Source organism: Periophthalmus magnuspinnatus, chromosome 18, assembly GCF_009829125.3.
Source record: "Periophthalmus magnuspinnatus isolate fPerMag1 chromosome 18, fPerMag1.2.pri, whole genome shotgun sequence".
Classification (NCBI taxonomy): Eukaryota; Metazoa; Chordata; class Actinopteri; order Gobiiformes; family Gobiidae; genus Periophthalmus; species Periophthalmus magnuspinnatus.
In genome coordinates, this window is record NC_047143.1 from 6,224,156 (window position 1) to 6,250,432 (window position 26,277).

Here is a 26,277-nt window from a genome sequence, read left to right on the forward strand (position 1 = left end):
TTCATTCCCGCTTACATCGCCCCTCCCCCCAAAATCAGCAACTGAGTAATACTACTCCATTCATTCCAATGAGATCATTTATGACATTGTCACACCTGAACGGTAGAAAATAGAGGTATGTCTTTATTGGCTTTTTTGTTCAGTATGATGAGAGGAATATGTGTACCAACTTTCAATGGTCTATGACACAGTAATTATTTTTCATCCTTGTTGACCAAAACCCATGTATTTCAATGAGAAATGTCAGACGTTGCCATGGCAACACCTTTAAAAATAGAGGTATGGTGTCATTGACTTTTTTGTTCAGTATAAGAATAGGGATGTCCATGTCAAATTTCAAATGTTTGTGACAAAGTAATTTTTTTACGTGCCATTAAAAAATTTCAAGGGGGCGCTGTGAAGTAATGTAATATTTGATATGTGTAAATTGCATATCTATTCACTCAGATCAAGATTTTGAACAAAATTTATATTAATGCCAGAAAATAGGAAACTGCATGTTTGAGCTACGGCCATTTAAAACTTCAAAAAACTTCTTTTTTCTTTGCAGGCTGGCCACACCCACATTTTATAATTTAGAAAATTCAAAAAGAGTTCCCTATAATCCCACATGGGTCTAGTAAATTGTGACCATTTTGCAAGTTTCTTGAATGAAAATCCATGGCGCAAAAAATGCAAATGTTAGAGTTAAAAGTTTGAAAAAATGGGGTTCTGCCCACAATGGCTGACTTCCTGTAGGGTTTAAGGTGGGATCATAATATAATTTTTTACTTGTCTTGACATGTTGTATGTTTGTACCAAATTTCATTTGTCTATGATGAAAAAGGTCTCTCATTGCCGTAATGTATTTTAAATTTTGAGGTGGCGCTATTGAGTCATTTTGATACGTTATTTTTTCAAAATAACGTATCAAAATACAAAATTTTTTGCCAATCTTGAATGTTAGGCGATAGTTTGATCAGTGTAGAGCATCTATTTAGTCTACAACAAAGTCCAGTACTCTGAACCCCATTCATTTCAAAGACACATTTATTATGTTACCACGGTAACATAGTTGCAGACAGAGGTATGTTCTCATTGGCTTTTTTGTTCAGTTTGACAAGCCAAATGTCCATGCCAAATTTCAAATGTTTTTGTCAAAGTAATTTTTTTGGTCCAATTCAAAAGTTCAAGGGGGCGCTGTGGAGCAAAAAAAATTCTGACATATGCAAATTGTATATCATTTGGTGCTGATGAAGATTTTAAACAAAATGTATATTAATGCCGGGAAATAGGACACTGCATGTGTGAGTTATGCACACTTTAACACATCAAAATATTGCTTTTTTCTTTGCAGGCTGGCCACACCCACATTTTATGATGTAGAAAAATCCAAGACAGTTCCCTATAATCCCACATGGGTCTAGTTAATTTTGACCAATTTGCAAATTTTTTGAATGAAAATCCAAGGCGCAAAAAATCCAAATGTGAGAGGTAAAATTTTGAAAAAATGGGGTTCCACCCACAATGGCCGACTTCCTGTAAGGTTTAGGGTGGGGTCATAATATAATTTTTTACTTGTCTTGACATGTTCTATGTTTATACCAAATTTCATTTGTCTACGATGAAAAAGGTCTCTCATTGCCGTAATGTATTTCAAATTTTGAGGTGGCGCTATTGAGTCATTTTGAAACATTAATTTTTTTAAACATCAAAATAATAAATTTTTCGCCAACCTTGAATTTTGGGTGCAATAAAATTGACTTTTCGTTAACGTTCAGGGGGTCAAAAGTGGCTTCAAATGTGCATAAACGCTGTATTAGCGTTTTCCCAACAAAAAATGTGTGAAAGAGAAATATTTGTTTGAAATATTCCAAAAATTGCGATTTTGTTGAAAATTCACCCTGACCACACCCAAAGTCATAATCAAAATGTAATTGATAATCTTTAATCACACATGGGTTTAGTGGGATTTGGCCAAATTTGACGTGTTTCTGATGAAAACTGTGCGAGAAAATGTCCTGAATGCGAGGGTGTGCACTTTTGTCGTTCCCGGGTTTGATCCAATATGGCCGACTTCCTGTACAATTTAGGGCGGGGCCATAATATCATTTTTGTCATGTCCCGACATGTACTATTTTTAGATGTGAGTTTCAGATTTTTACGTTGACTTTTTTCCGAGTCGGGCTCCCATTGGCCGCATGAAAATCAAAGTTTGAGGTGGCACTATCGAGTCGTCTTTCGTTATTTTTTCTCTGGGTCTTTTGTGACAATTAGAGCTCATCGAGTTCAAATTTTTGACACCACTCACTGCCATGTCGGGGCGTGTTTACTACTTGATTTTTGCCATTTTCCATGCTCCGGACGTGGTTTTAATGAGTCCCTCGCTGGGACGTTGTCCCAGGCTCGGGCCTAATAATAACTCTCAGTTCTCTAAAAAGACTCAAGTGCTGCCACTTCATAGAATAAAGACAAGACACATCAAAATAAAAATGTCTTGGTCAGCTTTTTTATGGAGGAACAAAAACCTATTGAAGAGAGTCGATCAACATACATACAAAAATATTCAGACATGCCCTTTATGAATTAGTTTTGGTTATCAAAATAGAAACTGGTTTCAGACGGCTGGTTACTCCTTTCATCCATCCATTCATCCATTTTCTTCCGCTTATCTGAGGCCAGGTCGCAGGGAAGGCAGTCTAAGCAGGGACTTCCCTCACCCCAGACATGTGTTCCAGCTCCTCCAGTGGGACCCCAAGGTGTTCCTAGGCCAGCCGAGAGACATAGTCCCTCCAGCGTGTCCTGGGTCTTCCCCGGGGCCTCCTCCCGGTGGGACATGCCCAGAACACCTCCCTAGGGATGCGTCCACGAGGAATCCTGAACAGATGCCTGAGCCACCTCAGCTGGCTCAGTAGGAGCAGCGGCTCTACTCCGAGCTCCTCTCGTGTGACCAAGCTCCTCACCCTATGCCAAAGGGTGTGCCCAGCTACCTTGCAGAGGAAACCCATTTCAGCCACTTGTCTCCACGATTTTGTCCTTTTGGTCATTACCCAAAGCTCATGACCATAGGTGAGGGTAGGAACGTAGATTGACCGGTAAATCGAGAGCTTTGCCTTCCGGCTCAGCTCCTTCTTCACCACAACAGACCGATACAGCGACTGCATCACTGCAGATGCTACACTGATCCGCCTGTCAATCTCATGCTCCATCCTTCCCTCACTCGTGAACAAGACCCCGAGATACAGTACTTAAACTCCTCCACTTGAGGCAAAGGCTCTCGGCCAACCCGATAGGGCAAGCCACCTTTTTCTGGTCGAGAACCATGGCCTCGGGTTTGGAGGAGCTGATTCTCATTCCAGCCACTTCACACTTGGCTGCAAATCCACAGTGCTTGCTGCAGGTCCTGGCTCAATGACAACATTAGGACTACATCATCCGCAAACAACAGAGATGAGATCCTGTGGTTCCCGAACCAGACCCTCTCCAGCCCCTAGCTGTGCTTAGAAATTCTGTCCATAAATATAATGATTCTGATCTGACTTACTGCCGGCAATGCGAACACAGCTCCTGCTCTGGTCATACAGGGACCAGAGGGCCCTTAGCAAAGGGCCCCGGACCCCATACTCCCGGAGCACCCCCCAAATGACACTACAAGGGACACGGTCGAATGCCATCTCCAGATCCACAAAACACTGTGGACTGGTTGGGCAAATTTTCATGAACCCTTGAGGACCCGGTGGAGAGTATAGAGCTGGTCCAGTGTTCCGCGACCAGGACGAAAACCACACTGCTCCTCCTGGATCCGAGGTCCAACTATTGGTCAGATTCTCCTCTCCAGTACCCTGGAATAGACCTTACCGGGAAGGCTGAGGAGTGTGATTATCCTGTAATTGGAACACACCCTCCGGTCCCCCTTCTTATCCAGAGGGACCACCACCCCGGTCTGCCAGTCCAGCGGCACTGTCCCTGATCGCCACACAATGTTGCAGAGACATGTCAGCCAATACAGCCCCACAACATCCAGAGACTTGAGGTACTCGGGACAGATCTCGTCCACTCCCGGAGCTTTTCCACCGTGGAGCTTGCCAACCACATCAGTGACTTCTGCCAGGGTGATGAACGAGTTCGCCTCCGGGTCCCCAGTCTCTGCATCCTCGGAGGAGGACATGACGAGGGGATTGAGGAGATCCTCAAAGTATTCCTTCCACCGCCTGACAACATCCCCAGTCAAGGTCAGCAGCTCTCCACCCGCACTGTAAACAATGTTTACACTGCTTCCCCCTCCTGAGGCGTTGGACGGTTTGCCAGAATCTCTTTGAGGCCATCCGATAGTCCTCCTCCATGGCCTGCCCGAACTCTTCCCAACCCCGAGTTTTTGCTTGGCCTGCCTGTACTCATCAGCTGCCTCAGGAGTCCCACAAGCCAACAATGCTCGATAGGACTCCTTCTTCAGCTTGACGGCATCCCTTACTTCCGGTGTCCACCACCGGGTTCGGGGATTGCCGCCGCGACAAGCACCACAGACCTTACGACCACAGCTACGAGCGGCCGCATTGACAATAGAGGTGGAGAACATGGCCCACTCGGAATCCATGTCCCCAGCCTCCCCCGGGATCAGGGAGAAGCTCTCCCAGAGATGTGAGTTGAAGACCCCCTGCCACCAGGCGTTCCCATCAGACCTTTACGATACGCTTGGGCCTGCCAGGTCTGTCCGGCTTCCTCCGCCACCAGCGGATCCAACTCACCACCAGGCGGTGATCGGTTGTCAGTTCTGCCCCTCTCTTCACCTGAGTGTCCAAGACACACAGCCTGAGGTCAAATCAGATGACAACAAAGTCGATCATCGACCTCCGACCTAGGGTGTCCTGGTGCCTCGTGCACTGATGGACACCCTTGTGCTCGAACGTGGTGTTTGTTATAGACAAACTGTGACTAGCACAGAAGTCTAATAACAGAACACCGCTCGGGTTCACATCAGGAAGGCCGTTCTTCCCAATCACACCCCTACAAGTGTCGTTACCCACATGGGCATTGAAGTCCCCCAGGAGAACAACAGAGTCCCTGGTCAGAGCACTGTCTAGTACCCCTCCCAGGGACTCCAAGAAGGCTGGGTACTCCGCACTGCTGTTTGGCCCGTAGGCCGAAACAACAGTGAGAGACCTGTCCCCGACCCGAAGGCGCAGGGACACAACACTCTCGTTCACCGGGGTGAACTCCAACACAAGGCAGCTGAGCTGTGGGGCAATGAGCAAGCCCACACCAGCTCGCCACCTCTCCCTGCAGGCAACGCCCGAGAAATGGACAGTCCAGCCCATCTCAAGAAGTTGGGTTCCAGAGCCCAAGCTGTGCGTGGAGGCGAGGCCGACTATATCTAGTCGGTAACGCTCAACCTCCTGCACAAGCTCCGACCCCTTCCCCCCCAGCAAGGAGACAGTCCATGTCCCCAGAGCGAGTCTCCATGTCCAGAGATCCGGTTATCGAGGCCCCCGCCTTCGACTTCCACCCAGATCTCTGCACCAGCCCCATACGGATCCTCCCAAGGGTGGTGGGTCCACATGAGGACGTCCCCACGTCACTCCTTCTGGCTGAGCCCGGCCGGGCCTGTGGGGACGGGGCCCGGGCGCTCGCTGTCAAGCACCCACCCCAGGCCTGGCTCCAGGGAGGGGCCCTGGTAAAGCCGGTCGGGCCACATAACTAGCCTTAGTTGCTCACTTGCCTTAAATGCTTCTGAACCGCTCTTATTCTGACCTGTCCCCCCGGACCTGTTTGCCATGGGTGACCCTACCAAGGGCATGAAGCCCCCAACAACATAGCTCCCAGGATCATTCGGGCACTCAAACCCCTGCACCACGTTAAGGTAGTGGTTCAGGGAGGGGTGCTGGTTACTGTTATTGTTAAAAGGGACACCACATTTACCACGAGAAAAAGGAAGTTTGTATTTTGTAGCCATAAAACAGTTATGAAACTGTTTATCATGTCCAAAAAGGCATTAAATAGATATGGTATAATGATCAGCTGTTACCATGGTGACACAATTGATGATTAGCAAATCCTGCACAGGAAAAAATACAAATGGATTTAGACACATTTTCAGGAGCCCGTGATCAATAAAAGCATTCATGGTCCTGTTTAGATGTTTGATTTTGAACAAAGACGAGAGTAGCTAACTGAAAAACTGTTGGCTAATGCTTTCTAGCTACTGACTATAATATAATTTGAGAATGACTTGTTTAGCAGCACAAATCAGCTCACTTGATGTAGTTCCATTTAAGTCAGTTCTTACTGATCAGATTGTGTTAAAATAAAGCATATTAAAGTCTATTTTGAGCAACAAAGGTTCAGACAGTGCAGTGCCTCTTGTTGACAAAAAACATAAACAAATGTTAATACAATGATTCTTTGCTGTACTGAAGAAATATATCATGATAGTTTTCTGTTCTTTGTAGACTTCCTAGAAGTAAAAAAAAAACAAAAAAAACTAACCAATTGTTGATTTTTTAATTAAATTTTTATTTTTTTTGGACTCTCAGTTGTCTAAAGCAGGGTCAAGACTGAAACCAATTTGAGGCTTTCAGAGAATAAACGTTGGACAATGAAATGAAAATGTCTTGGTCAGCTTTTTGAAGGAGGAACTAAACATTGTTCTGAATTATTGTGCTCAAAGATGTTTCTCTAAGTTCATTAATCACACCTGAAACCAACTGATCAACATTAAACAACCAGGTGCAAATATGGGATTTATTTATTGTATTTTGCTCATAATATTATATTTTTACTGACCTGTGGTGAAATTAAAGAAATGATGATTACCATGATTAGTTATAGGCAGACTAAGGTGTTATAAAGTTTTGCAGGGGAGAGGGTATAATTTTTCGTGTTTATATATATAGACAGGGGGATTTCAGAACTCTGCTCTATGTCCTGTATTTTTTATATGTTTAAATAACTATTTTCTATTTCCTGCAGAAGTATTGAAAAAAGTATGAAAATGGACCTACAGCGTCTGCTGCTCCTGTCTCTGCTGCTCTGGTCTCAGGCTGAAGTTGTGGATTCTGTCTCTGAGTGTACAGACTTCTTCCTCCATGAGACTCCTCCACAGATCCCTGGGGTGTTGGAGAATGGAGAGATGAAAAAACCCAGAACCGATACAAGCCAATCTCCCAAACTTATGCCGACCAGCGCAGGTTTTTCACTCTCTACGACACGAGAAACAAAATCCCGGTGTTTTCAGCATACATTTTCAAGGGCAACACCCCTGGAGCTTCTAGGCCAAAACGTGTTCAATGGGTGGTTGAGCCACAGGTGATGTTGTTACCATTTCAATATATTTATGTTTTTACTGAGTACATTGTTTTGACATTGTAGTTTTACAGCCTTTCCCCAAGGCAGATTTATGTGTAGCACATTTTACATTATGAGTAATACTAAAGACCCACTGCGTAATATTTTAGCTACAGAAAAAAATATTAAAATCAAGGTCTTATCTAAGAAAAAACTCTTTTTCCTATTTAAACGGGAAAAAAAAAATCTCAGATCTGACTTGTAACTTCCCCTGTAGGGCAGTCTCCATAGCGATGTTTAGTTATTTTGCCAAGAATGTTCCACAGAATGGCATAAAACTGATTTAAACTATTTTATGGATTAATGCTGCTGGCACCTGCCACCAGAAATCTTACCCAGTACTGCTTTAAATAAATAAGAGTTAATTTATTGCATCCAGCTAACACATCAATATCCTTTATGTTGCAACTTCAAAAAAACATGGTAGTCGACTGTGAAAAGGAGTTCCAAAACCAGGCAGATGACAATGATTACAAAAATGCACCAGGGTATGACAGAGGACATCTATTTCCATGTTCCTATGGCTGTTGCCAAGAAGATATGAACTTAACTTTTACTTTGACTAATGTAGTCCCACAGGAAAGCTCATTCAACCAGGGAAGTTGGAGGAGGATGGAGAGCTGTATAAAATGTGTAATGGAGGAATATTGCAAAGATAGCAATGATAAAATTAAAGGGTATTTGGTGATTGGAGCTGAGCCTGGTAATAACTGGCTTAAGAATAAGATCAATATTCCTTCTGTGATGTGGTCGGCCTTCTGTTGCTACAGCAACAGAGAACAAAAGTGGCTTGCGAGTGCACACTGGGCCAACAATGTCAAAGACTTGACAAAGGACCAGTTCATGAAAACACAGACATTAAATGAGCTGTATAAGGAATTCAGTAAAGACACAGATTTTAAACTGTTTTATTCTTCTGAAGATGAGTGTCCTGATGATGATACAGTCAAGAAGTTTTATCCAAAGCTTAATGTAAAGTGCGAATGTCCTGTCAAAAACTCCAACAAACCTCACAAAAACAAACCAAAAAAAAACAAAAACCTTCACCTGGTGATAATGCACCTGACAATAATGCACCTAATGATAACTCATCTGATGATAAGTTACCTGACAATAATTCACCTGTCGACAATGAAACTCTTGAAAATATGGTGACCACGGCAATAAAGAAGATAAAATCATACTTGTCTGCAGCTTATAAGAGGATTTATTCACTGTTCCAGGAAATAAAAAGGTGGCTGTTTGAATAGCTCTTGTTCTGTAAAAAGTAAAGCTAATGAATTGTAATTGTGCTTGCTTAATGATGAACAGAATCTTACTATTAAACCAACATTTTTTTATAGATATAGTAATGTTTGTATTGCTGTTCTAAGAATCACACAAATGAAAATAAGATTTGTCCAGTTTTTGATACTGACCACAACTTGATGCCTTGATTGATGCTTCCTTGTATTTCAATCAATATAATAAAAACTTTTTTTTTTTCAGAAGTATTTGACTGGTTAACTTAGTGCATGAACAAAGAGTAGTCCCTTTATAAACAAGTCTCTACACATTTGTATTCTCAAAACACTGTTTCATACATCCCAGAATTATTTAATATGGTTGGATTATATGGTCATTTTAAAATTAGTTATGTAACCATTCCATTCCACCTCTATTATTTTCGGTTCTTTAAACCTTTACTTCAGTTTAACTGTGATTGCCCAATTATAATGAGAAAAGGGAAGTCAAAAAAGAAGTGAGAAATGTGGAGTTTGTAGAATCAGAAGATTTTCAAACTTGGGTTCAATTAGGTTTCAAAACAGAAGCGACTCATTATTTTGGTTAAAGATGGACCTACAACATCTGCTGCTCCTGTCTCTGCTGCTCTGGTCTCAGTCTCAGGCTGAAGTGGTGAAGTCTGTCTCTGAGTGTACAGACTTCTTCCTCCATGAGACTCCTCCACAGATCCCTGGGGTGTTGGAGAATGGAGAGATAAAAGACCAGAACCGATACAAGCCAATCTGCCAAACTTATGCCGACCGGCGCAGGTTTTTCACTCTCTACGACATGAGAAACAAGATCCCGGTGTTTTCAGCATACAAGTTCACAGGTGAAGGGACAATCAAAAGTCCTGATGTCAGATGGATCATCGAGCCACAGGTATGTTCTTAAAAATACTACTAGTTACTGCTGAGAAATGTGTTTACAAGAAAAAGTTAGGTAATTTAGCTTTAAGTTGCAATAATGAATGATTGAAATAAAAATAAAATAATAATTAAAATAACAGTAAATATTGTAGTGTTTGCAAAACAACAATCTGTATTTTTTTCTTACAGCTTGACAGAAATATGGTTCCAGCCGAGTGTCAGTCAGAAGCAAGTGACAACGACTACATAGATTACAACAGAGGGTTTTTATTTCCAAGTTCTTATGGTTTCTCAGAAAAAGACAAGATCTCAACTTTTACTGTGACTAACAGCGTCCCACAGGAAGTAACGTTTGGCAAGGGAAGCTGGAACAAAATGGAGGCCTGTGTAAAATGTGTGATGAAGAAATACTGCATGAACAGTAACAACAGAATTAAAGGGTATTTGGTGACTGGAGCTGAGCCTGGTAATAACCTGCTCAACAATAACATCAATATTCCTTCTGTGATGTGGTCGGCCTTCTGTTGCTACAGCAGCAGAGAACGAAAGTGGATCGCCAGTGCACACTGGGCCAACAATGTCCCAGAGGAACCAACAGGCAAATACATGGAGACTGAGACTTTAAACCAGCTGAGATTTAGAAAAAACTCTGCATTTGTGATGTTTCCTCGAAGTCAGTGTCCTCCTGATACTACAGTCACTGACTTTTATCCAGAGCTTAATGACCAGAAAGACTGTAACTGTCCACCGACTTCAACAACTACTGCATCTCCCAATACCACGACTGCAGTAACTACCACGCAACTGCCTACTACCATGCAACCTGCTACTACTACGACTACTACTGCTACTACTACCACCACTACAACAACAACTACTTCCACTACTACTACAACAAAAAAGAAAGATGAAAGAAGAAATGATGAAAAGACAAAAGAAAGACCAGAAACCAAACACACTGACAATGGGGCAAAACATCTATCAGATACTCTCACAGACATTGCAGTAGGAGCAGGATCAGCTGTTGTAGCAGGAGGAGTAGGAGGGGCTTTAGGAGTGGCACTAGGATCAGTAGGAGGAGCACTAGGATCAGTAGGAGGGGCACTAGGATCAGTAGGAGGGGCAGTAGAGGCAGTTGGAGGGGCAGTTGGAGGGGCAGGAGGAGGGGCAGCAGGAGGAGGGGCTGCAGGAGGAGGGGCAGCAGGAGGAGGGGCTGCAGGAGGAGGGGCTGCAGGAGGAGGGGCAGCAGGAGGAGGGGCTGCAGGAGGAGGGGCAGGAGGAGGGGCAGTAGGAGGAGGGGCAGCAGTAGGAGGGGTAATAGGAGGAGGGGCAGTAATAGGAGCTGCTGTAGCAGATGGAGATGGAGTGTACCTGAAAACCACTCCGCCACAAGATTTTCCAATACCAGCAGATGGCATCACAAGTACTTCTATAAATCAACAAACAGCTTCAAACCTTCCATCTGAATCAACTGATGCACAACAAAGCTGTTCTTTTAATTCGTGTAACATTCAAGCCGTAACTGGATTCACAACGTCTGAACGTAATCCAAAATTATATAAAACCAATCCCCCAAAATCCCCTCCTCCTGTATCTGAAGCGAGCGTGACTGTCACTGAGCCAGTATTAAATGGAAATCCTTTAACTGAATCTGTCAGAAATTTTACATTTTCTGCATCTTCACCAAATCCAACCACCTTAAGTCAGACCTCAAGCATCACTCAGGCCACCTCTTCTGAATCTGCTACAATTACTACTGTTTTGTCCACAGAAAAGACTCAATCATCGGATTCAACCTCAAGTGGTGAAAATGACTCCAAACCCTCTTGTCATGAATCTTTATATCAACAATACCAAAACATATTAGCATATTACCAAATGTTGCACATATATCATAGAGATGACTAAATGATTTTCTGCTCTTTAAGGTCCTATATTACACAAAATTGACTCTTGTGAGCTTTGAGTCATGTTGATCAATGTGCATGGAGTTTAAAAACACAGTGGAGCACTTCCTGTATTACCACATGACATCACAAGGTGGAACAGTGTGTTTTCAGTTTGAGAAAAGAACACAGCCTTAATATGCAGTGTTTGTGTGTTAAACATGTGCGAATGAAGCAAAACACAACTCCAGGTATGTTTTTGATGAGGAAACAACATTAGAACATAGATCAGAAAATAGCATAACATGTGCCCATGGTCATTGAATGTCTCATATCCAATGACTCATAGTTCAAACTGAGGATTATTGGGCTATAGCCTATAAGTAATATAATAAACATGCTCAAATATACCTGCTCTAATGTTGCAATGAGTCTGCAGCACATGTGTCAAACCCAAGGCCCACAGGCCAAATGTGGCCCTCCACACCATTTTATGTGGCCCTCAACAGGGTAAATTAGAAGGTATGATGGTCTTAAAATGTTATTTTATCAGGAGCTACACAGTTGCAGAGACATATTTTTTACATCTATTTGTAACTTGAATAAGTAATAAATACAGAAACAGTTAATTAACAAGTTAAAAAAGTAGTTAGTTATTTTACATCTGGCCCTTTGACAGCAGTCCTTTTGCTAATGTGGCCCTCAGTGAACACCTCTGCAGTACAGCATCCTTGACCTTGTAATAGTCCTGCATGTTTTGTTATGGCTCCATTAAATTGTCCATATTACACTAGTTTCTGATCTACTGTATGTTATAATGTTTCCTCTTCACACAAAAAAAAAAATACCTGGAGTTGTGTTTTGTTTCATTTGACATGCAAATCCTGCTTGTTTAGACCGAGTTCTTCTCACAAACTGAAAACAACATGTGAATGAAACAAAACACAACTCCAGTTCTGTTTCTGATGAGGTAACAACGTTCTAGTATAAAGCTCACAAGTGTCCATTTTGTGTAATATGGGACTTTTAATCGTTCTAACTGGTGTCTGCCTCCTTTCAGTTGAATCCTGTAACCCTCTGCACTGCTTTAAATGTGATTTAGTCATAATGTAGTTTATTTGAAGCCTAATAAATGTATTGAAAAGCACTGTTGCTCCTCCAGGTGCATGTTGTCTGTATTAGTAAACAAACTTGGGTGTTCAGGTTCCCTGGGTTTTGTGAATGAGTATCAGATGGGGAGGGGCGTTTGTTTGGGGCCATCAGAGCGTAAAGAGCGCGGTGTGGAGACGTCACGGATCAGAGGTGAGCGCAATAACACAGAGGGAGGGAGGGGAGAAAGAAGGGAGGAAAGAAAGAAAGCGGAGGAGAGGAAGGAAGAGGAGGAGGGAGTGGACACAACACCACATGGGGTGTGGGTATTTACCAGCAAACCCCACACAGGAAAGTGGCTGTTACCGTGAGGAAAATGTGACAGATCAGTCCACCGTGACTCCTGCATGATTCTGGGTCTGAGGTAAGCCAGCAATTTCACCTATGGTTAAGTTAGATATTAATTTAATTTGCATTAAAGTTTAGATTATAAAATGAAACCAGAAAATATTGTTTATGTTTATGTTTTATAAAATAGGTTGCGCTGAAGAGATGTCATAATTTCATATACAGAGCTCATGCAACAGTCACTGTGTTTAAAAGAAATATCCAAACAGAAAGTCCACAAATGTTGAACCTTATTGTTAATTGTCATATTTGATCATATTTTAAACTTGCCATATTCACATGTCCTCAACTGACTGATAAGGTTATGCCCTTTGAGTCGAATAATGGCACCACTTCCTGAAGCTATTCCATCATTTATATATATATATATATATATATATATATATATATATATATATATATATATATATATACACACACACATATACGCTAGCTGCTGCGTTCTAAATAAAAGTGAGCATGGGCACGCTTCTGGCTCCAATTCACTTTTCATTGAAGAACTGTCGCGCCCCCCTCTCTGTAAGTGCTGCTGTCAGGTCCTCTCTACATGATCTTATTTTTATTTCACTATTTTGTCTGTAAATCAAGATATGAACATTAATAACAGACAAATCAGGCGTCTTCTTTCCCTGAGGTTGCCCCAACTAGCATTAGCAACAGGTTTGATTGACAGTGTCGCTAATTGCCCTCTCCATGCTAAACCAGCGGTGCGGGTGGGAAGGGGCATTGCCTTCAACAGCCTCACTTCTGATTGGCTCTGTAGTTGCTATGATACTCACAGTTGGAATTCCAAATATGGACCTTGGCTGCTTTTAACTGCTCTAGCCTCGATGAGTTTCATTTGACTGGAGCTGAACGCTATGGGTGACGTCACACTGCTTTAGTCAACGTCTTTATGCAGTCTATGGCCCAGAAACATAAAAAAAATTATTACAATACACATAAAAAGTTCATAACAATAAATACATAAATAATCTATTTTGCATAAGGTGTGATCTGGGATTTTCCAATAGCAATGCTAATAAGATAAACTTGGCTGCAAAAAACACATGCTAATGCTAATGCTAGTCTTCAGTATGACCAAGTCTAGCTCAATATATGGACATGCTCCCTCCAGAATTTAAGACTGGGTCAAATGCAGAGAACACCTTTCCCTACAAAGACTGTAAAGAATCCCGTAACCATTTGAAAGTAACAAAACGCGTGTAACATTTACTTCAGTGTACCCCTCTCATTGCAGTAAATTGACCCTGTAAAGGTTAAAGGTCGGTAGGACTTAGTAACAACAGGAAGAATGTATGTAAACCATGAATATTTAAAGGAACAAGGATGGATTTGTCAGCCTGAGCTCTGAGACTTACATAATCTTATAACAGCGTGAGATGGAACTTTAGCAGCTACTTTGTCTGTTCTCATCAATAATGCACCCTCCTATCATTATTGGCTTTATAATCTTATGAATTATGGATCCTCAATAATTTTTTAATCAAGTTTCCGGACAACTTTGGAAGCACACCACCAAGCCCTCGGAATTTCTCTTTATATTTTTTGTATTGGCCATTGTCTGGTAAAAGAAAACTGCGAGGCTCCTGCACATGTAAAAAGTTAATGGGAAGCTGTAGTCCAGTTATTTTCAGTCAAATCAACCATTTTGTTCTCCCAACCCAAAAATTAAAAAAATAACCCTAAATTTAAAAAAGATTTAACAGGACTTGAATTACGCCTGGACTTTAAAGGTTCTATATTACACAAAACGGATTCTTCTGAGCTTTAAGCCATGTTATAATGTTGTTACCTTCTCAAAAACAGACCTGAAGTTGTGTTTTGTTTCATTTACACATGTTTAAGTAATCCTTTATTATTGTCTGTTACATCTCCAAAGCTCAAAATGCTGTGTTCCACTTTGTGATGTCATTTTGAGGTAGTTTTCAAGTTAACAGCTCCTTTTAACTTTAGTACAGTTGAGTTTGGCAATTCCAGGGCTGAAATTATTCAAATTAATCTGTTGGAAGTTTAAAACATGTTTTTGATGAGGAAACATTATAACATAGATCAGAAAATATCGTAATATAGGTCCTTTAATTACAAATCCCTATCTCATTTTTAGAGAGATATGCTTCAGCTTTGAGATGAGAATTGTAAAAACCCAACAAATGTTCAGTCTGCTGTGTATCGGATGATCCCTCCAGACAACAGTTAAACCTATCCTTATATTTTCTAAAAGAATCGAGGTGGGATTTGCCATTTGATCTTCTGTACAGAGCTTGTTCCTTTTTACAATGAGAGTAGATCAGACAGAGGCTAAAACCACAGAGCCTCAGCTTCATAAAGGAGACTCAGTTTGATTTGGGATCATTTTACTCAGGTGTTTTAGATCAAATAGGCTGGATTTGTAAAGCAGCAATGTGGAGTTTTCGAAGCATCTTTATTAAATTGTCATACATTCCACTGTTTTTAGCTTCAACTTAAAGAGGCACCACATAACTTTTCTGGCATACAGTCAGTTCTCATGGACCAGTGACTGTTTTGTCTGGAATGTTCCACACTGTGGCTGTATCTCTTGCATTTATTTTTCAGATTGTAGAATGTGAGGATGTCATACTCAAGAGTCACTTTTCCCTGTTGATTACATTGTACTATTTTACCTGCCTCCCATCTGTGTTAAATATTATTGGCCTTTATTGTTGTGATGTCATCTGAAACTCAGCAATTGCATAACAGTTTTTTTATTGCTCAAAGATACCTTAGAACGTGCATTCTTACTGTGAGTGGGGTTGAATCTCCTCAAACTTTACCTCTGTTAGACCTTGTGATGTCATGGCCATGTGGTAATACAGGAAGTGCTGCATTGTGTTTTTAAACTCCACACACCTTGATTCATTTGGATAATTTCAGCCCTGGAATTTCTAATCTCTGGTAAACTAAAAGTAAAAGGTAGCTGTTAATCTGGAAAGTACCACTTGATGACGTCATAAGGTGGAACAGAGCATTTTCATTTTGGGAGATGTATTTGACATTTCTTTTAATAGGAGGATAACCTTTTGGGATTGGGATGAACCATCTCGTTTTTTGAGGGTGTCCTCTGATGTAGATATCATAATAATGCAGGATTACTCAAACGTCTGAATGAAACAAAATACAACTCCAGGTCTGTTGTTGATGGAGTAACAAGGTTCCACACGAGTCACTTTTGCATAATATAGAACCTTTGCTAAAATCTCTATTTGAAAATATGTCTTGTCTCCAGATGTCAGCACGCTCCTCTTTCCGGGGCTCAAAGTTTCGTCATGTTTTTGGGAAGCCAGCGTCTCGAGAGCAGAGCTTCGACGGGCTGCCAATCACCCGCAGCGTCCATGACACCCACTGCTGTGCCGTTAACCCCGCCTTCATTGCCGTGGTGACAGAGTGCTCAGGTGGGGGGGCTTTCCTCGTGCTGCCCATCAATCATGTAAGTGATATGTGTACAAAATCAGAAAAACATGACATAAACTGTACTGCATAACTCCTGAAGTGGAATGTGGTTGAATTAGTTTGTTGTTCTGAAAAAGCTTTTACTTGTCAATCTACAAAATTCCATGATACAAGTGGGAAAATACGTGTCCTTAAAAGGGTCCATATTACACTATTTTCTGATCTATGTTATAATGTTGTTTCCTCATTTAAAACAGATCTGGAGTTGTGTTTTGTTTCATTAATGTATGTTTAACACACAAATCCTTCATATTTAGGCTGAGTTTTGCTCTCAAATAGAAAACACTCTATTCCACCTTGTGATGCCATGTGGTAATACAGGAAGTGATTCACCGTGTTTTTAAACTCCATACACCTTCACTAGAATCATTTGGATGGCTTCAGCTCTGGAATTGCCAATCTCTACTGCACACTAGGTAGTTGAAAGTTGAAAACCACTTCCACTGCCACTTCATGACATCACAAGGTAGAACAGAGCATTTTAAGATTTGCAGATGTAAACAGACTAATAACTCAATCACTCAAACATATGTGAAGGAAACAAAACACAACTCCATGTATGTTTTTGAAGAGGTAACAATATTATTACATGGGTTAAAACTCACAAGAACCAGTTTTGTGTAATATAAGACCTTTAAGGTGGTAATGTTGTGGATTTCTATGTTGAATGTTTCTTTCCAAAAATGTACATTTTCCACAGAGTTACAGGCCCTAGGCCCTTGCCAACCACCTGAGATTACGATATAATCAAATTATAGAATGTGAACTCAACCTATATGGATTCATTGCACTCATTGATGTCCTGCAAATTTTACCGAAAGTTCACATATATTGCAGAAATTTCAAATTTTTTAACCCAACACAGCGGTCTGAACACAGCATCATAAATGGTAGCAGAGGGATAGTATGTGTTGATGAGTTGTGTGCCCTGCAGACTGGCCGGGTGGACCCCCTCCACCCGCGGGTGTGTGGACACAGGGCGCAGGTGCTGGATGTGAAGTGGAACCCATTTGACGACCACTGCATCGCCTCCTGCTCTGAAGACTGCACGGTATGTCACGCTATAAAAGCATAAGAACCACAGAAAAACAGTAGAGGACACAATATGCTTTTGTAGTGGTGCATTTTGAGCTGGAAGAACGTGTGCTCTTGAACAGTGATTACTGTGGTAGTGAAAAATTTAAACCAAAACAAATTTAGTCATATATGCCAGTCATGATGCCACTGTCATCACCATTTATTGACAAAATGACAAACAAAAAAAATGTATCATAACAGCTTACAGTTTTAGGTGAAATAGTAACACCCACATGCACAGTCTCCAGTGCCTATGTCTGCAGTCTACAAATAACAATTATATCTAAGTGAAGCCAAATCAGAACTTTAATCATATTAAATTCACCTTTCACCATTCTTCAATAAAAATCCAACCTCAATAACAAAATAAAAGTGTTTATCATTCAGACCTTGTTTTCTCATGAAAATGTCATAAATACCTCCCTGGGTTAAAGTCTGCCTGGACAGACCAAGAAAAAAAACAATGTAACCTGTGCCAGGGATAGATTATTCCTGTAAGATTATGTCAGTCACAAACCCAATGTTTAAGTCATAGAGTTAGAAGTATGACACTCAGTCAGTCCTTATGTGGCCCACTCTTGGACCAGGTCAGACCAAAGTTACAGAACACAAGGGCCTCAAACCTTGGACCAAAACCCAAGTCTGCCAGAATGTTCAAAGCATAACTGTATAAGATCATCCTCATAGTGTGGTGGCTGAGCGAATAGCACTCACACCTCACAGCAAGAAGGATCCTTTCTGTGCAGAGTTTGTATAGCAGCAGCTCACAGCTCCTGACAGGCTGCACCAGCAGCACTTGGTTGAAGGATGGGTCAAATGCAGACAGTGATTTTCTCTCTTGAGGGATTGATAAAATATATTTTAACCTTATTGAACATGATCAGGTTTGAGCAGACATGTTTTTTTCTTGGTTTCATCTTGTGCCACTCCCTCAGCCTGCAATGTTGTCTTTCCGTTCCTTTGGGGCCCCATCATCATTCTGATGAGTAAGGTATGCTTTCACTTTCACAATTTGATTGATTCATACATATAAAAATCAATCAAAATACAACTTTGGATAAAGGGAACGCTGCTATGGTTAAAAGCTCATGAAGTCAATTTTACCTAATATCTCGGCTTTAAATATAGTTTTGTTTGTTTAGGTGAAGGTTTGGGACATCCCGGTGAGTGGGGTGCAACAGGACTTGACCTGGGCCACCAAGACTCTGATGGGCCACTCCAGACGTGTGGCCGTCATCGAGTGGCACCCTACGGCTGAAAACCTGCTGCTGAGCTCTGCCTATGATTACAAGGTGAGTCCAGCTAACTGACCATAGCGTCCTCCTGCCTGCAGAAGTGGGCAGTGGGCTACTCAGTTACATTTACTTGAGTAACTTTTTAAAGAAATTGTACTTTTCAGAGTTCTTTTCTACCATATCCATTTACTCCTGCTTGAGCGATATTTTTATTGAAGTGACAGTATTCTTCCCACTGTGAGTGAGTCTATAAGTGACAAAAGCTTTATGTCGACACTATGAAGATATGATTTAGTTTGTCTCATTTTTGTGTTTATCCTTTGCCAATACCAGATTTTGTGCATTAATGTTTTGTTCTACCAATTACATTAACTTTAAATTATCAGTGAGATGTTACGTCCCAGCTTTTACTCTATATGTTACTTTTACTTGAGTTGTACTTTTCCCATATATTTATTTGTTACTCTTACTTGAGTCATTTCTGGGAGCACTATTTTGTACTTCTACTTGAGTAATAATATTTAGAAGTAATGTTACTTTTACTTGAGCACAATTTTAGGCTATTCTACCACCTCTGCCTGCCACAAACTTCAGCTTTCATTTAAGAGTAAAAAGAAGGTTGAGCTCTTAACTGCAGGTAACTTTCATTCAAATTAGACATACCCTGGAGATGATGATTTTCATTCAGGCGATGGACCTCCACCAGAAAAGTTCCCTAGTGAACCATTAGAAACGCTATAACATTACACTAACTACTTTCTATTTCGCTAATAATTTTGCAAAATACATTGTCGTGTGGGATTATGGGTGACATAGGCTTGTGGGCTCTTACAGCTAACCGTAAGGAGGGTCCGAATACAACCAGGGAGAGATCGCTAGATTACTCAAACATGCATGGATGACATATACTGTAAAACCTCTTCAGGCATGGTTTTGATGAGGAAACTATTATATTATCTGTTTATCTTTTCTCTTTGTAGACTTTTTTATGTGAAACACTTTTGGCAGCTGAAGTTGTATTTAAATGTGGTATATAAATAAAATTTAACTGAACTGAAACAACGTTGTAACATGGTAGAAAGCTCAAAAAAGTCGATTTTACACAATACCCACTCTTTTAAAACAAATTACTGGATGGCTGGCTGTTTTTGCCTTTTTATTTTATTTATTTTACTGAACTAAAACCTCCATGTTGTCTGTGTGCAGGTGCTGTTGTGGGACCTGTCTCAGCCTGGGTCGGTGCTCAGGTGCCCTGTGCGGGTGGTAATGATGCCCCTCCTGTACCGCTGCCCCTCCGAGGCCCTGCTCCTGTCAGTCGCCTTCAGCAGAGACGGCAGCGCTCTGGCCATAGCCTCAAAAGACAGACGCATCCGAATCTTGGACCCACGCATGGGGAAAATACTGCAGGTGTCCAGTAGGGGGCCCCACAGAGCCAGTAAAGTGCTGTTCATCAGTGACAAGATGCTCCTCTCCACCGGCTACTCTCCATGGAACCAGAGGCAGATCGTGCTGTGGGACCCGGTCAGAAGTCCGATACATTATAGATTATAGACCTACTGTATTATACTGTAAAATAAAGAGCAGTGTTGTCACGATACTAAAATTTCAAAATTGATTTCGATACTAAGGAATAGATTCTGTACTCAATAGTGTTTCTGATACCACAATGATAATAATAAACACTTTTTCTTTAGACAATAGCGTGTGATTTTCAGCATTAAGTGGTAGTACTTTCTTTTATATTACCACGTGGCTTTATATCTGTGTAATCCCTCAGTCGTCCAGTAGGTTCCATAGGGGTCCAAAGGTGTATACTAGTCTGTGTGTCTTATACTTGATCTGATACAGCTCAAGATCATTTCAAAATTATTCAGGAAAGGTTCATTTCTGTCCCATTGATGTGACTTTTTTAGAATCGATACTTGTTCAAATGAGTATCTGGGTTAGTGTCTGTTTTTCGATACTTTTGGCAACCATTGTAAAGAGCCTTAAGGAAGTTTATGTACATTTCTGTATTGTTGTATTTGCTACATACAAGAACAGTCTAGTGATTAGAACCTTAGGAGAATGGAGCGCAGATTCCTATATAACTCTATGGGAACTTACTTTTGTTAAGTCTTTGAAAATCTAATGTTTAGCCTTATTATCTAAAGTTTGTCTTAGCTGACCAAAAACTGTATTAGCCGACCAATTATTTTATTTAGATTATAAGTATTTTATTAAGTATTTTTGGAATTTATGTATAAAAAGGCTAATTAAACTAACTGAACAAGTTCAATCATTATATAAATACATTATTTCTTGTACTTTTTTCTGCATAAATGGTAAATGATCACATAGAACTTTTCCACATCAAGAAACTCAAAGCGCTTTGCATCAAGGAACTTATTCACTCACACACTACACAACAACAGCATTCATCTGTGGAAGCTGGAATCGCACCTCCAACCTGTGGGTCAGTGGATCTGTCCACTCAACCAATGATGTTTATGTCAAGATCAGGATTCAAACTACCAACCTTCAGATCAGAGAACAAACACTCTACCAGCTGAGCTACTGTAGTTGTTTTTGCATGAACTCTGATGCAGCTGTAGTCTTGTAAGTGCAGTTTGGGTCAGGTACATAGAGACACGTCTTTATAGTATTGATCTATTTGTCTGAGACTTTTTGCCACGCCCCTTTACTAATAATCGATTGTCAGGACAGTCTTTTGTCGGAATTTCTTCAGTCGACTAAAACATTTTTTAATATTCTAACTGATGTATCAAAATTGGCATTGTGTATCGAGCAACCTGATCCTTAGAGTTGAAATCAAGTTTAAAATGTTACTATCTTGACAATGCTCAGATGACCCGAAACTTTTGGCCTAACTATGTCTAGAATAGTAAAGTATTCCCTTGTATTATTCAGGAGGACCTGTCTGAGCCCATGTATGAGGAGGACCTGGACGGAGCGGCTGGAGTCCTGTTTCCTTTCTACGACCCCGACACAAACATGCTCTACCTGGCCGGGAAGGTCGGACCCGTCTGTGTGTGAACCAATGCTTTACATCTATAGATGGCGCTCACAAGTGATACTTTATGCTTGTAGTATTGTCATAGAAACACGCAGAAGTAACTATATCCATTTTGTAATTAGCAGAGGTGGGTAGAGTAGCTAAAAATTACACTTAAGTAAGAGTAGCGTTACTGTAAAATAATATTACTCAAGTAAAAGTACAATGTTGTGGTGCTAGAAATGAAATTAAGAGTAAAAAAAAGTATTTGGGAAAAGTACTACTCAAGTAAGAGGAACTTAAAGAGTAACTGTCAGGAGGAAACAGCTGAGTTATAATTTGAAGCTAATGTAATTTGAAGGACAAAACATTAAATAATGGAAAAATCTGGTATTATAAGGACAAACACAAAATTTGAAAAACTACATCGTATCTGAAGGAGCAAGAAACACAAATGTTCAACATAAAGCCCTGATTTTTTATCCCTAATTTATCATTTTATATTTCCCCTTAATATTTACATAATGTGTAGCCTGTGATGCGTTTGTGTGTCGTAGGGAGATGGGAATATTCGGTACTACGAGCTGAGCGCCGAAAAGCCTTACCTCAGGTTTGTCACTGAGTTCAGGTCCCTGCTGCCACAGAGAGGCCTGGGTGAGACATCTCTGTACAAACAATAGGGCCAAAAAAGAACTTATTATTATTATCTTTAGAATTCATGTTTGACTTTATTTACGATGTGTTTTTATAGGAGTGATGCCAAAACGTGGGTTGAACGTAAAGGCCTGTGAAGTTTACAGGTTTTATCGGCTGATTTGTGTCAAAGATTTGGTGGAGCCGCTGTCTATGATCGTCCCCAGAAAAGAGGTGGGTGCTCTGTGTAACTTTTCTGGAGTGTCACCATGGAGATGTCATTGTTTTGTCCGAAATGTTCCTCAGAATAGCATTAAAAGGTGCCCTAGAACTTGTCTGGTAGAAGATCAGAAAAGGATAGAAGCACGTTACAGGTCAGACTTTTAGCAATGATAAACTTCAAACTCTAATTCAGCAAATGCAAAGGAGATACATTTTAAGCCGTACTGTGGAACATTCAAGACCATTCCTGCTCATCAGATCTCAAAAGTGAAGCAGGGTTTGGGCCTAGTTTGTACTTGCATGGGAGACGGCTGAGAATACCAGGTGTTACAGTGGCTCTAATGGAAACTGTTGTTGTGTCATTAGGCAAGACACTTCACCCATATCTGCCTAGTATAAATGTGTGTGTGTGAGCACCTTTGGGTGTTTTGAAAGGCGGTATAATCCAATGCATTATTTATTATAATACCCTTGGGTGATTCTTATTTGCAAATTAACTATTTGTCTCATGTGCAGCCTGGTGTTTTCCATGAAGACCTGTACCCACTGACAGCAGGAAACCAGGCGGCCATGACGGCTCAAGAGTGGCTCAAAGGGGTCAACAGAGGTCAGTATGTCAATATATTTGGTTTGTTCAGACTTCTAGAATAGAGTCCTGGTTTTGTCATTGGATTATATTAAACAGATGTGTGTTTTTTCTTTTCAGGGCCTGTACTTATGTCTCTGAAGCCTGGGACTCGAGTGTGCAACCCTTATCCAGAATCGGTTCCTGAGAGAGGGCTAAACCGACAGCCCAGCCCACACTGGATCCACATGGAGCCAGACCTCACTGCACTGACAAGAGCAGACATGGACTTTATGGAGGAGGTACCACAGTCATGTTTTTAGTGGTGGAAAGAGTATTGAAAATGTGTGTTCAAGTAAAAGTAATGTTACATAGCTAAAATGTACTCAGTTACAAGTAGTGTCATGTTGTGATACTAAAATTTCAAACTCAATTTCGTTACTAAGAAATAAACTCGATACTCAATACTGATTGTGATACCACGATGATAATAAAAATCACTCTTTATTTAGACAATAGAATGTGTTTCAATATTAAATCATTGTACTTTCTTCATTGGTGGAGTTCAGGGGGAGGCAGGGGTGACATTTGTACAGCATAGGTATAATGCCCATTCATCCAGTCCTTCCATGGTCTTTTTGGACTGTCTTATCTGGTTATTAGTGTCCAAACAGTTTCACGCAGAGAGTAGACAGTGATAATGAGTCATGCACATCGATTCATTTTTTCCACACCTCCTCCTAATCGCAGCTCTTATGTGTATTTTGTGAGCGGATGTGGAGCGTTTGTTTCCACCGTCACTGTTGTCATGGTGATTTAAGGCTGATATTTTCGCTACCACATGTGTCCACAAGTTAACGCGCACGTCACCCGCCCTCTCCTGTCCTCCTGTCCTGTACCACCTCATTGTGAACATTACTTTGCTTGCGATTGCCACGATTACACAGTCTATATGGGCACAGTGTATAAAAAGATTGCCTCAACAAAAAGCAAAAGTCAAACTCCGCCTATGACTTTCTTTTATATTATCATGTGGTGTGATATCTGTGTAATCCCTCAGTCATCCAGATAGGTTCCATAGTGATCCATGGATGTATACTAGTCTATGTGATCAGATACAGCTCAAGATTATTCTAAAGATGTTCAGAAAAGGTTCATTTCTGTCCTGTGAATGTGACTTTCTTTTGACAGCCCTACTCTGTTGTGCCCAGGCCTTCTATGAGGAGCAGTTATCTTACCAGGACCTGAAGTTCTCCCATGAGGTGAGTGATCTTTCGGGCTGGACCGTGGATGAGACGTTTCTGCCGCTGTGGCCGTACTGCTGCACGCCCCACTGCTGCGAGCCCACCGAGAGACCGCCCCCCAACACTGAATCAGAGGTACGCAAAATTATTTAACAAAATCAAACATTACAACCCTAAATAGATACATTTCTACACAAGTATTTTCAAACATTTATTTAGGATCAACTTTTTCATCATTGTTAAAGTGCAACTAAACCCTAAATCCATTTTTTTTTTGCTACTAAACGGTGTATATGATGTTTTAATAGCAAGACACCACTGACTGATTAATCAACTAAAGGACTATACCCTACGTGCAAGTGCATCTCTGAATGAAATATTGAATGAATAATTTTTGCATTCAAATCTTAGCTTTTGCAGGCATTTTATAAACAGCAAGAAGAGATAAGAGAACTACGGGAGCGACTAAATCAGAAAGAGGTAAATAAATAAATTGGTGATAAACTGATGACTGTTAGTAAAATTTGCTTATTATTTTCTTTTCATTTGTTGTAGGAGAGAATTTCCCAACTGGAAATAGAGATTAAAGTGACAAGAAACAACATGAGGGCTAGATTCTGAATATCATATTTATTTTTAGCGCAGTCATTTTGTTTTTGTAGAACTATTGTTAAAGATTGAAAGGTTTTGATGAGTGTTGATGTAATGCACAATTTTTCCACTAGATGTCACTACAGACTAGATGCTGTAGAAATATTGGCTCCTCTGCCGACCCTTTGTTGTGATGACGTTTATAGTGACGTCAGCTCCAGTTGGGCACCGCAGTTTTTTTTTTTTTTTTTTTTTTTTTTTTTAATTTTATTAAGTCGTCTTCATGTAAATAGATCTATGGTCGTTTTAGATGAATATTGTGATTAAAAATGTCCAAATTATATTATAGTTATTAATATTTATTATTATTATTATCATAATGATCCACAGGTTATATATTACATAATACATAGCAGACACAAGCACAATATGTCTCTTTAAGAACAATACAATTACTTTGATTTGTTAATTTGTTAAAGTCAAATTTGCAGTCCTGAATAAAAAGGCTAAAATAATGTACAATTGTAAAGTTGCAGTGACTTTTTATGTTTAGATAAGTGTTGTTTCAAACTTGATTTTGATATTAAGGAATAGACTCGATACTCAATAATGCTTCCAATATCATGATTTAAAAAAAAAAAAAAAAAAAAAAAAAAACAAACAAAACTGTAATCCCTCAGTCATTCAGGTATGCTCCATAATGGTTAATGGCTGTATACTAGTCTATGTGCCTTACACTTGTTCAAATGAGTATCTAGTTTCAATACCAATTTTAGAATCGATTAGTGCCTGATTTTCGATACTTTCCACTGCCCTAATAGATAATTTGAGAAAAGTAATTTGTGTAATCCAGAGCACAAAAAAAGGAACTTTACTATTAAGTTAATTCAATTGAACTGGGTGTACTGTATTCTGAATTAGTCTACATTATATATATTTAAAGTGCATATGATTAGGTTAGACTACTCATTTCTCTAAAACATAGTTAATATTTAAGCTTTTTCTAAGAATCTCTCCTAATTTTGTCTTTTTGTTTTTACTCCCTGGTTGGAAAGGGGCATCAGATATGACATCCATAGCAACCATGTTAACAAGGACCAAAACTCCTCTGAATTGTAGTTGTGATTAGACTAATAAAAAGCCTTCATTTTTTTAGATAAAGGTTTAAACTGCCAGAAAAATGTGTTACTAAATGTGCACTAATTGTCTGCATTTTGGATGGAATTTCCAGTTCTGACATAGTTACAGGGGTAACATGTTAGAACTCAGCACTACTTCCTGTATTTTTCTACTTTTCTTCTCAAACTACCTCTTAACTGATGTAAAATTATTATACCGATTTAACAAAGGTATTATCCCACCAACCAAGTCATAATTAGAAAAATATGAAAACCTGTCATACGCACTTG

At 40.3% G+C, this 26,277-nt stretch overlaps 3 protein-coding genes across 5 annotated transcripts in view; 2 read left to right on the top strand and 1 right to left on the bottom strand.

Annotated features, from left to right (window-relative positions):
• Positions 1-26,277, bottom strand: part of LOC117386461 (acidic leucine-rich nuclear phosphoprotein 32 family member D-like) — a 146,332-nt gene that overhangs the window by 110,384 nt on the left and 9,671 nt on the right. The window lies entirely within an intron of this gene.
• Positions 9,154-11,260, top strand: LOC129457124 (endonuclease domain-containing 1 protein-like). The gene is made up of 3 exons (XM_055229204.1): positions 9,154-9,465; positions 9,642-10,342; positions 11,224-11,260. Exons 1-3 carry the CDS (start codon positions 9,154-9,156, stop codon positions 11,258-11,260), a joined length of 1,050 nt encoding a protein of 349 aa, XP_055085179.1.
• LOC117386421 (coronin-2B-like) lies at positions 12,800-24,914 on the top strand. 2 transcript variants are annotated; one of them, XM_055228853.1, is made up of 13 exons: positions 12,800-12,851; positions 16,083-16,283; positions 17,241-17,357; positions 18,526-18,675; positions 19,825-20,139; positions 21,529-21,633; positions 22,171-22,267; positions 22,365-22,480; positions 22,985-23,075; positions 23,175-23,335; positions 24,245-24,412; positions 24,689-24,757; positions 24,833-24,914. In XM_055228853.1, the coding sequence occupies exons 2-13, from the start codon at positions 16,083-16,085 to the stop codon at positions 24,896-24,898; spliced, it is 1,656 nt and encodes a 551-aa protein (XP_055084828.1). In that variant the 5' UTR covers positions 12,800-12,851; the 3' UTR covers positions 24,899-24,914. The 2 variants fall into 2 exon arrangements, with proteins under 2 accessions (XP_055084828.1, XP_033839667.1); XM_033983776.2 differs by lacking the exon at positions 12,800-12,851 and having other exon boundaries at positions 16,060-16,283.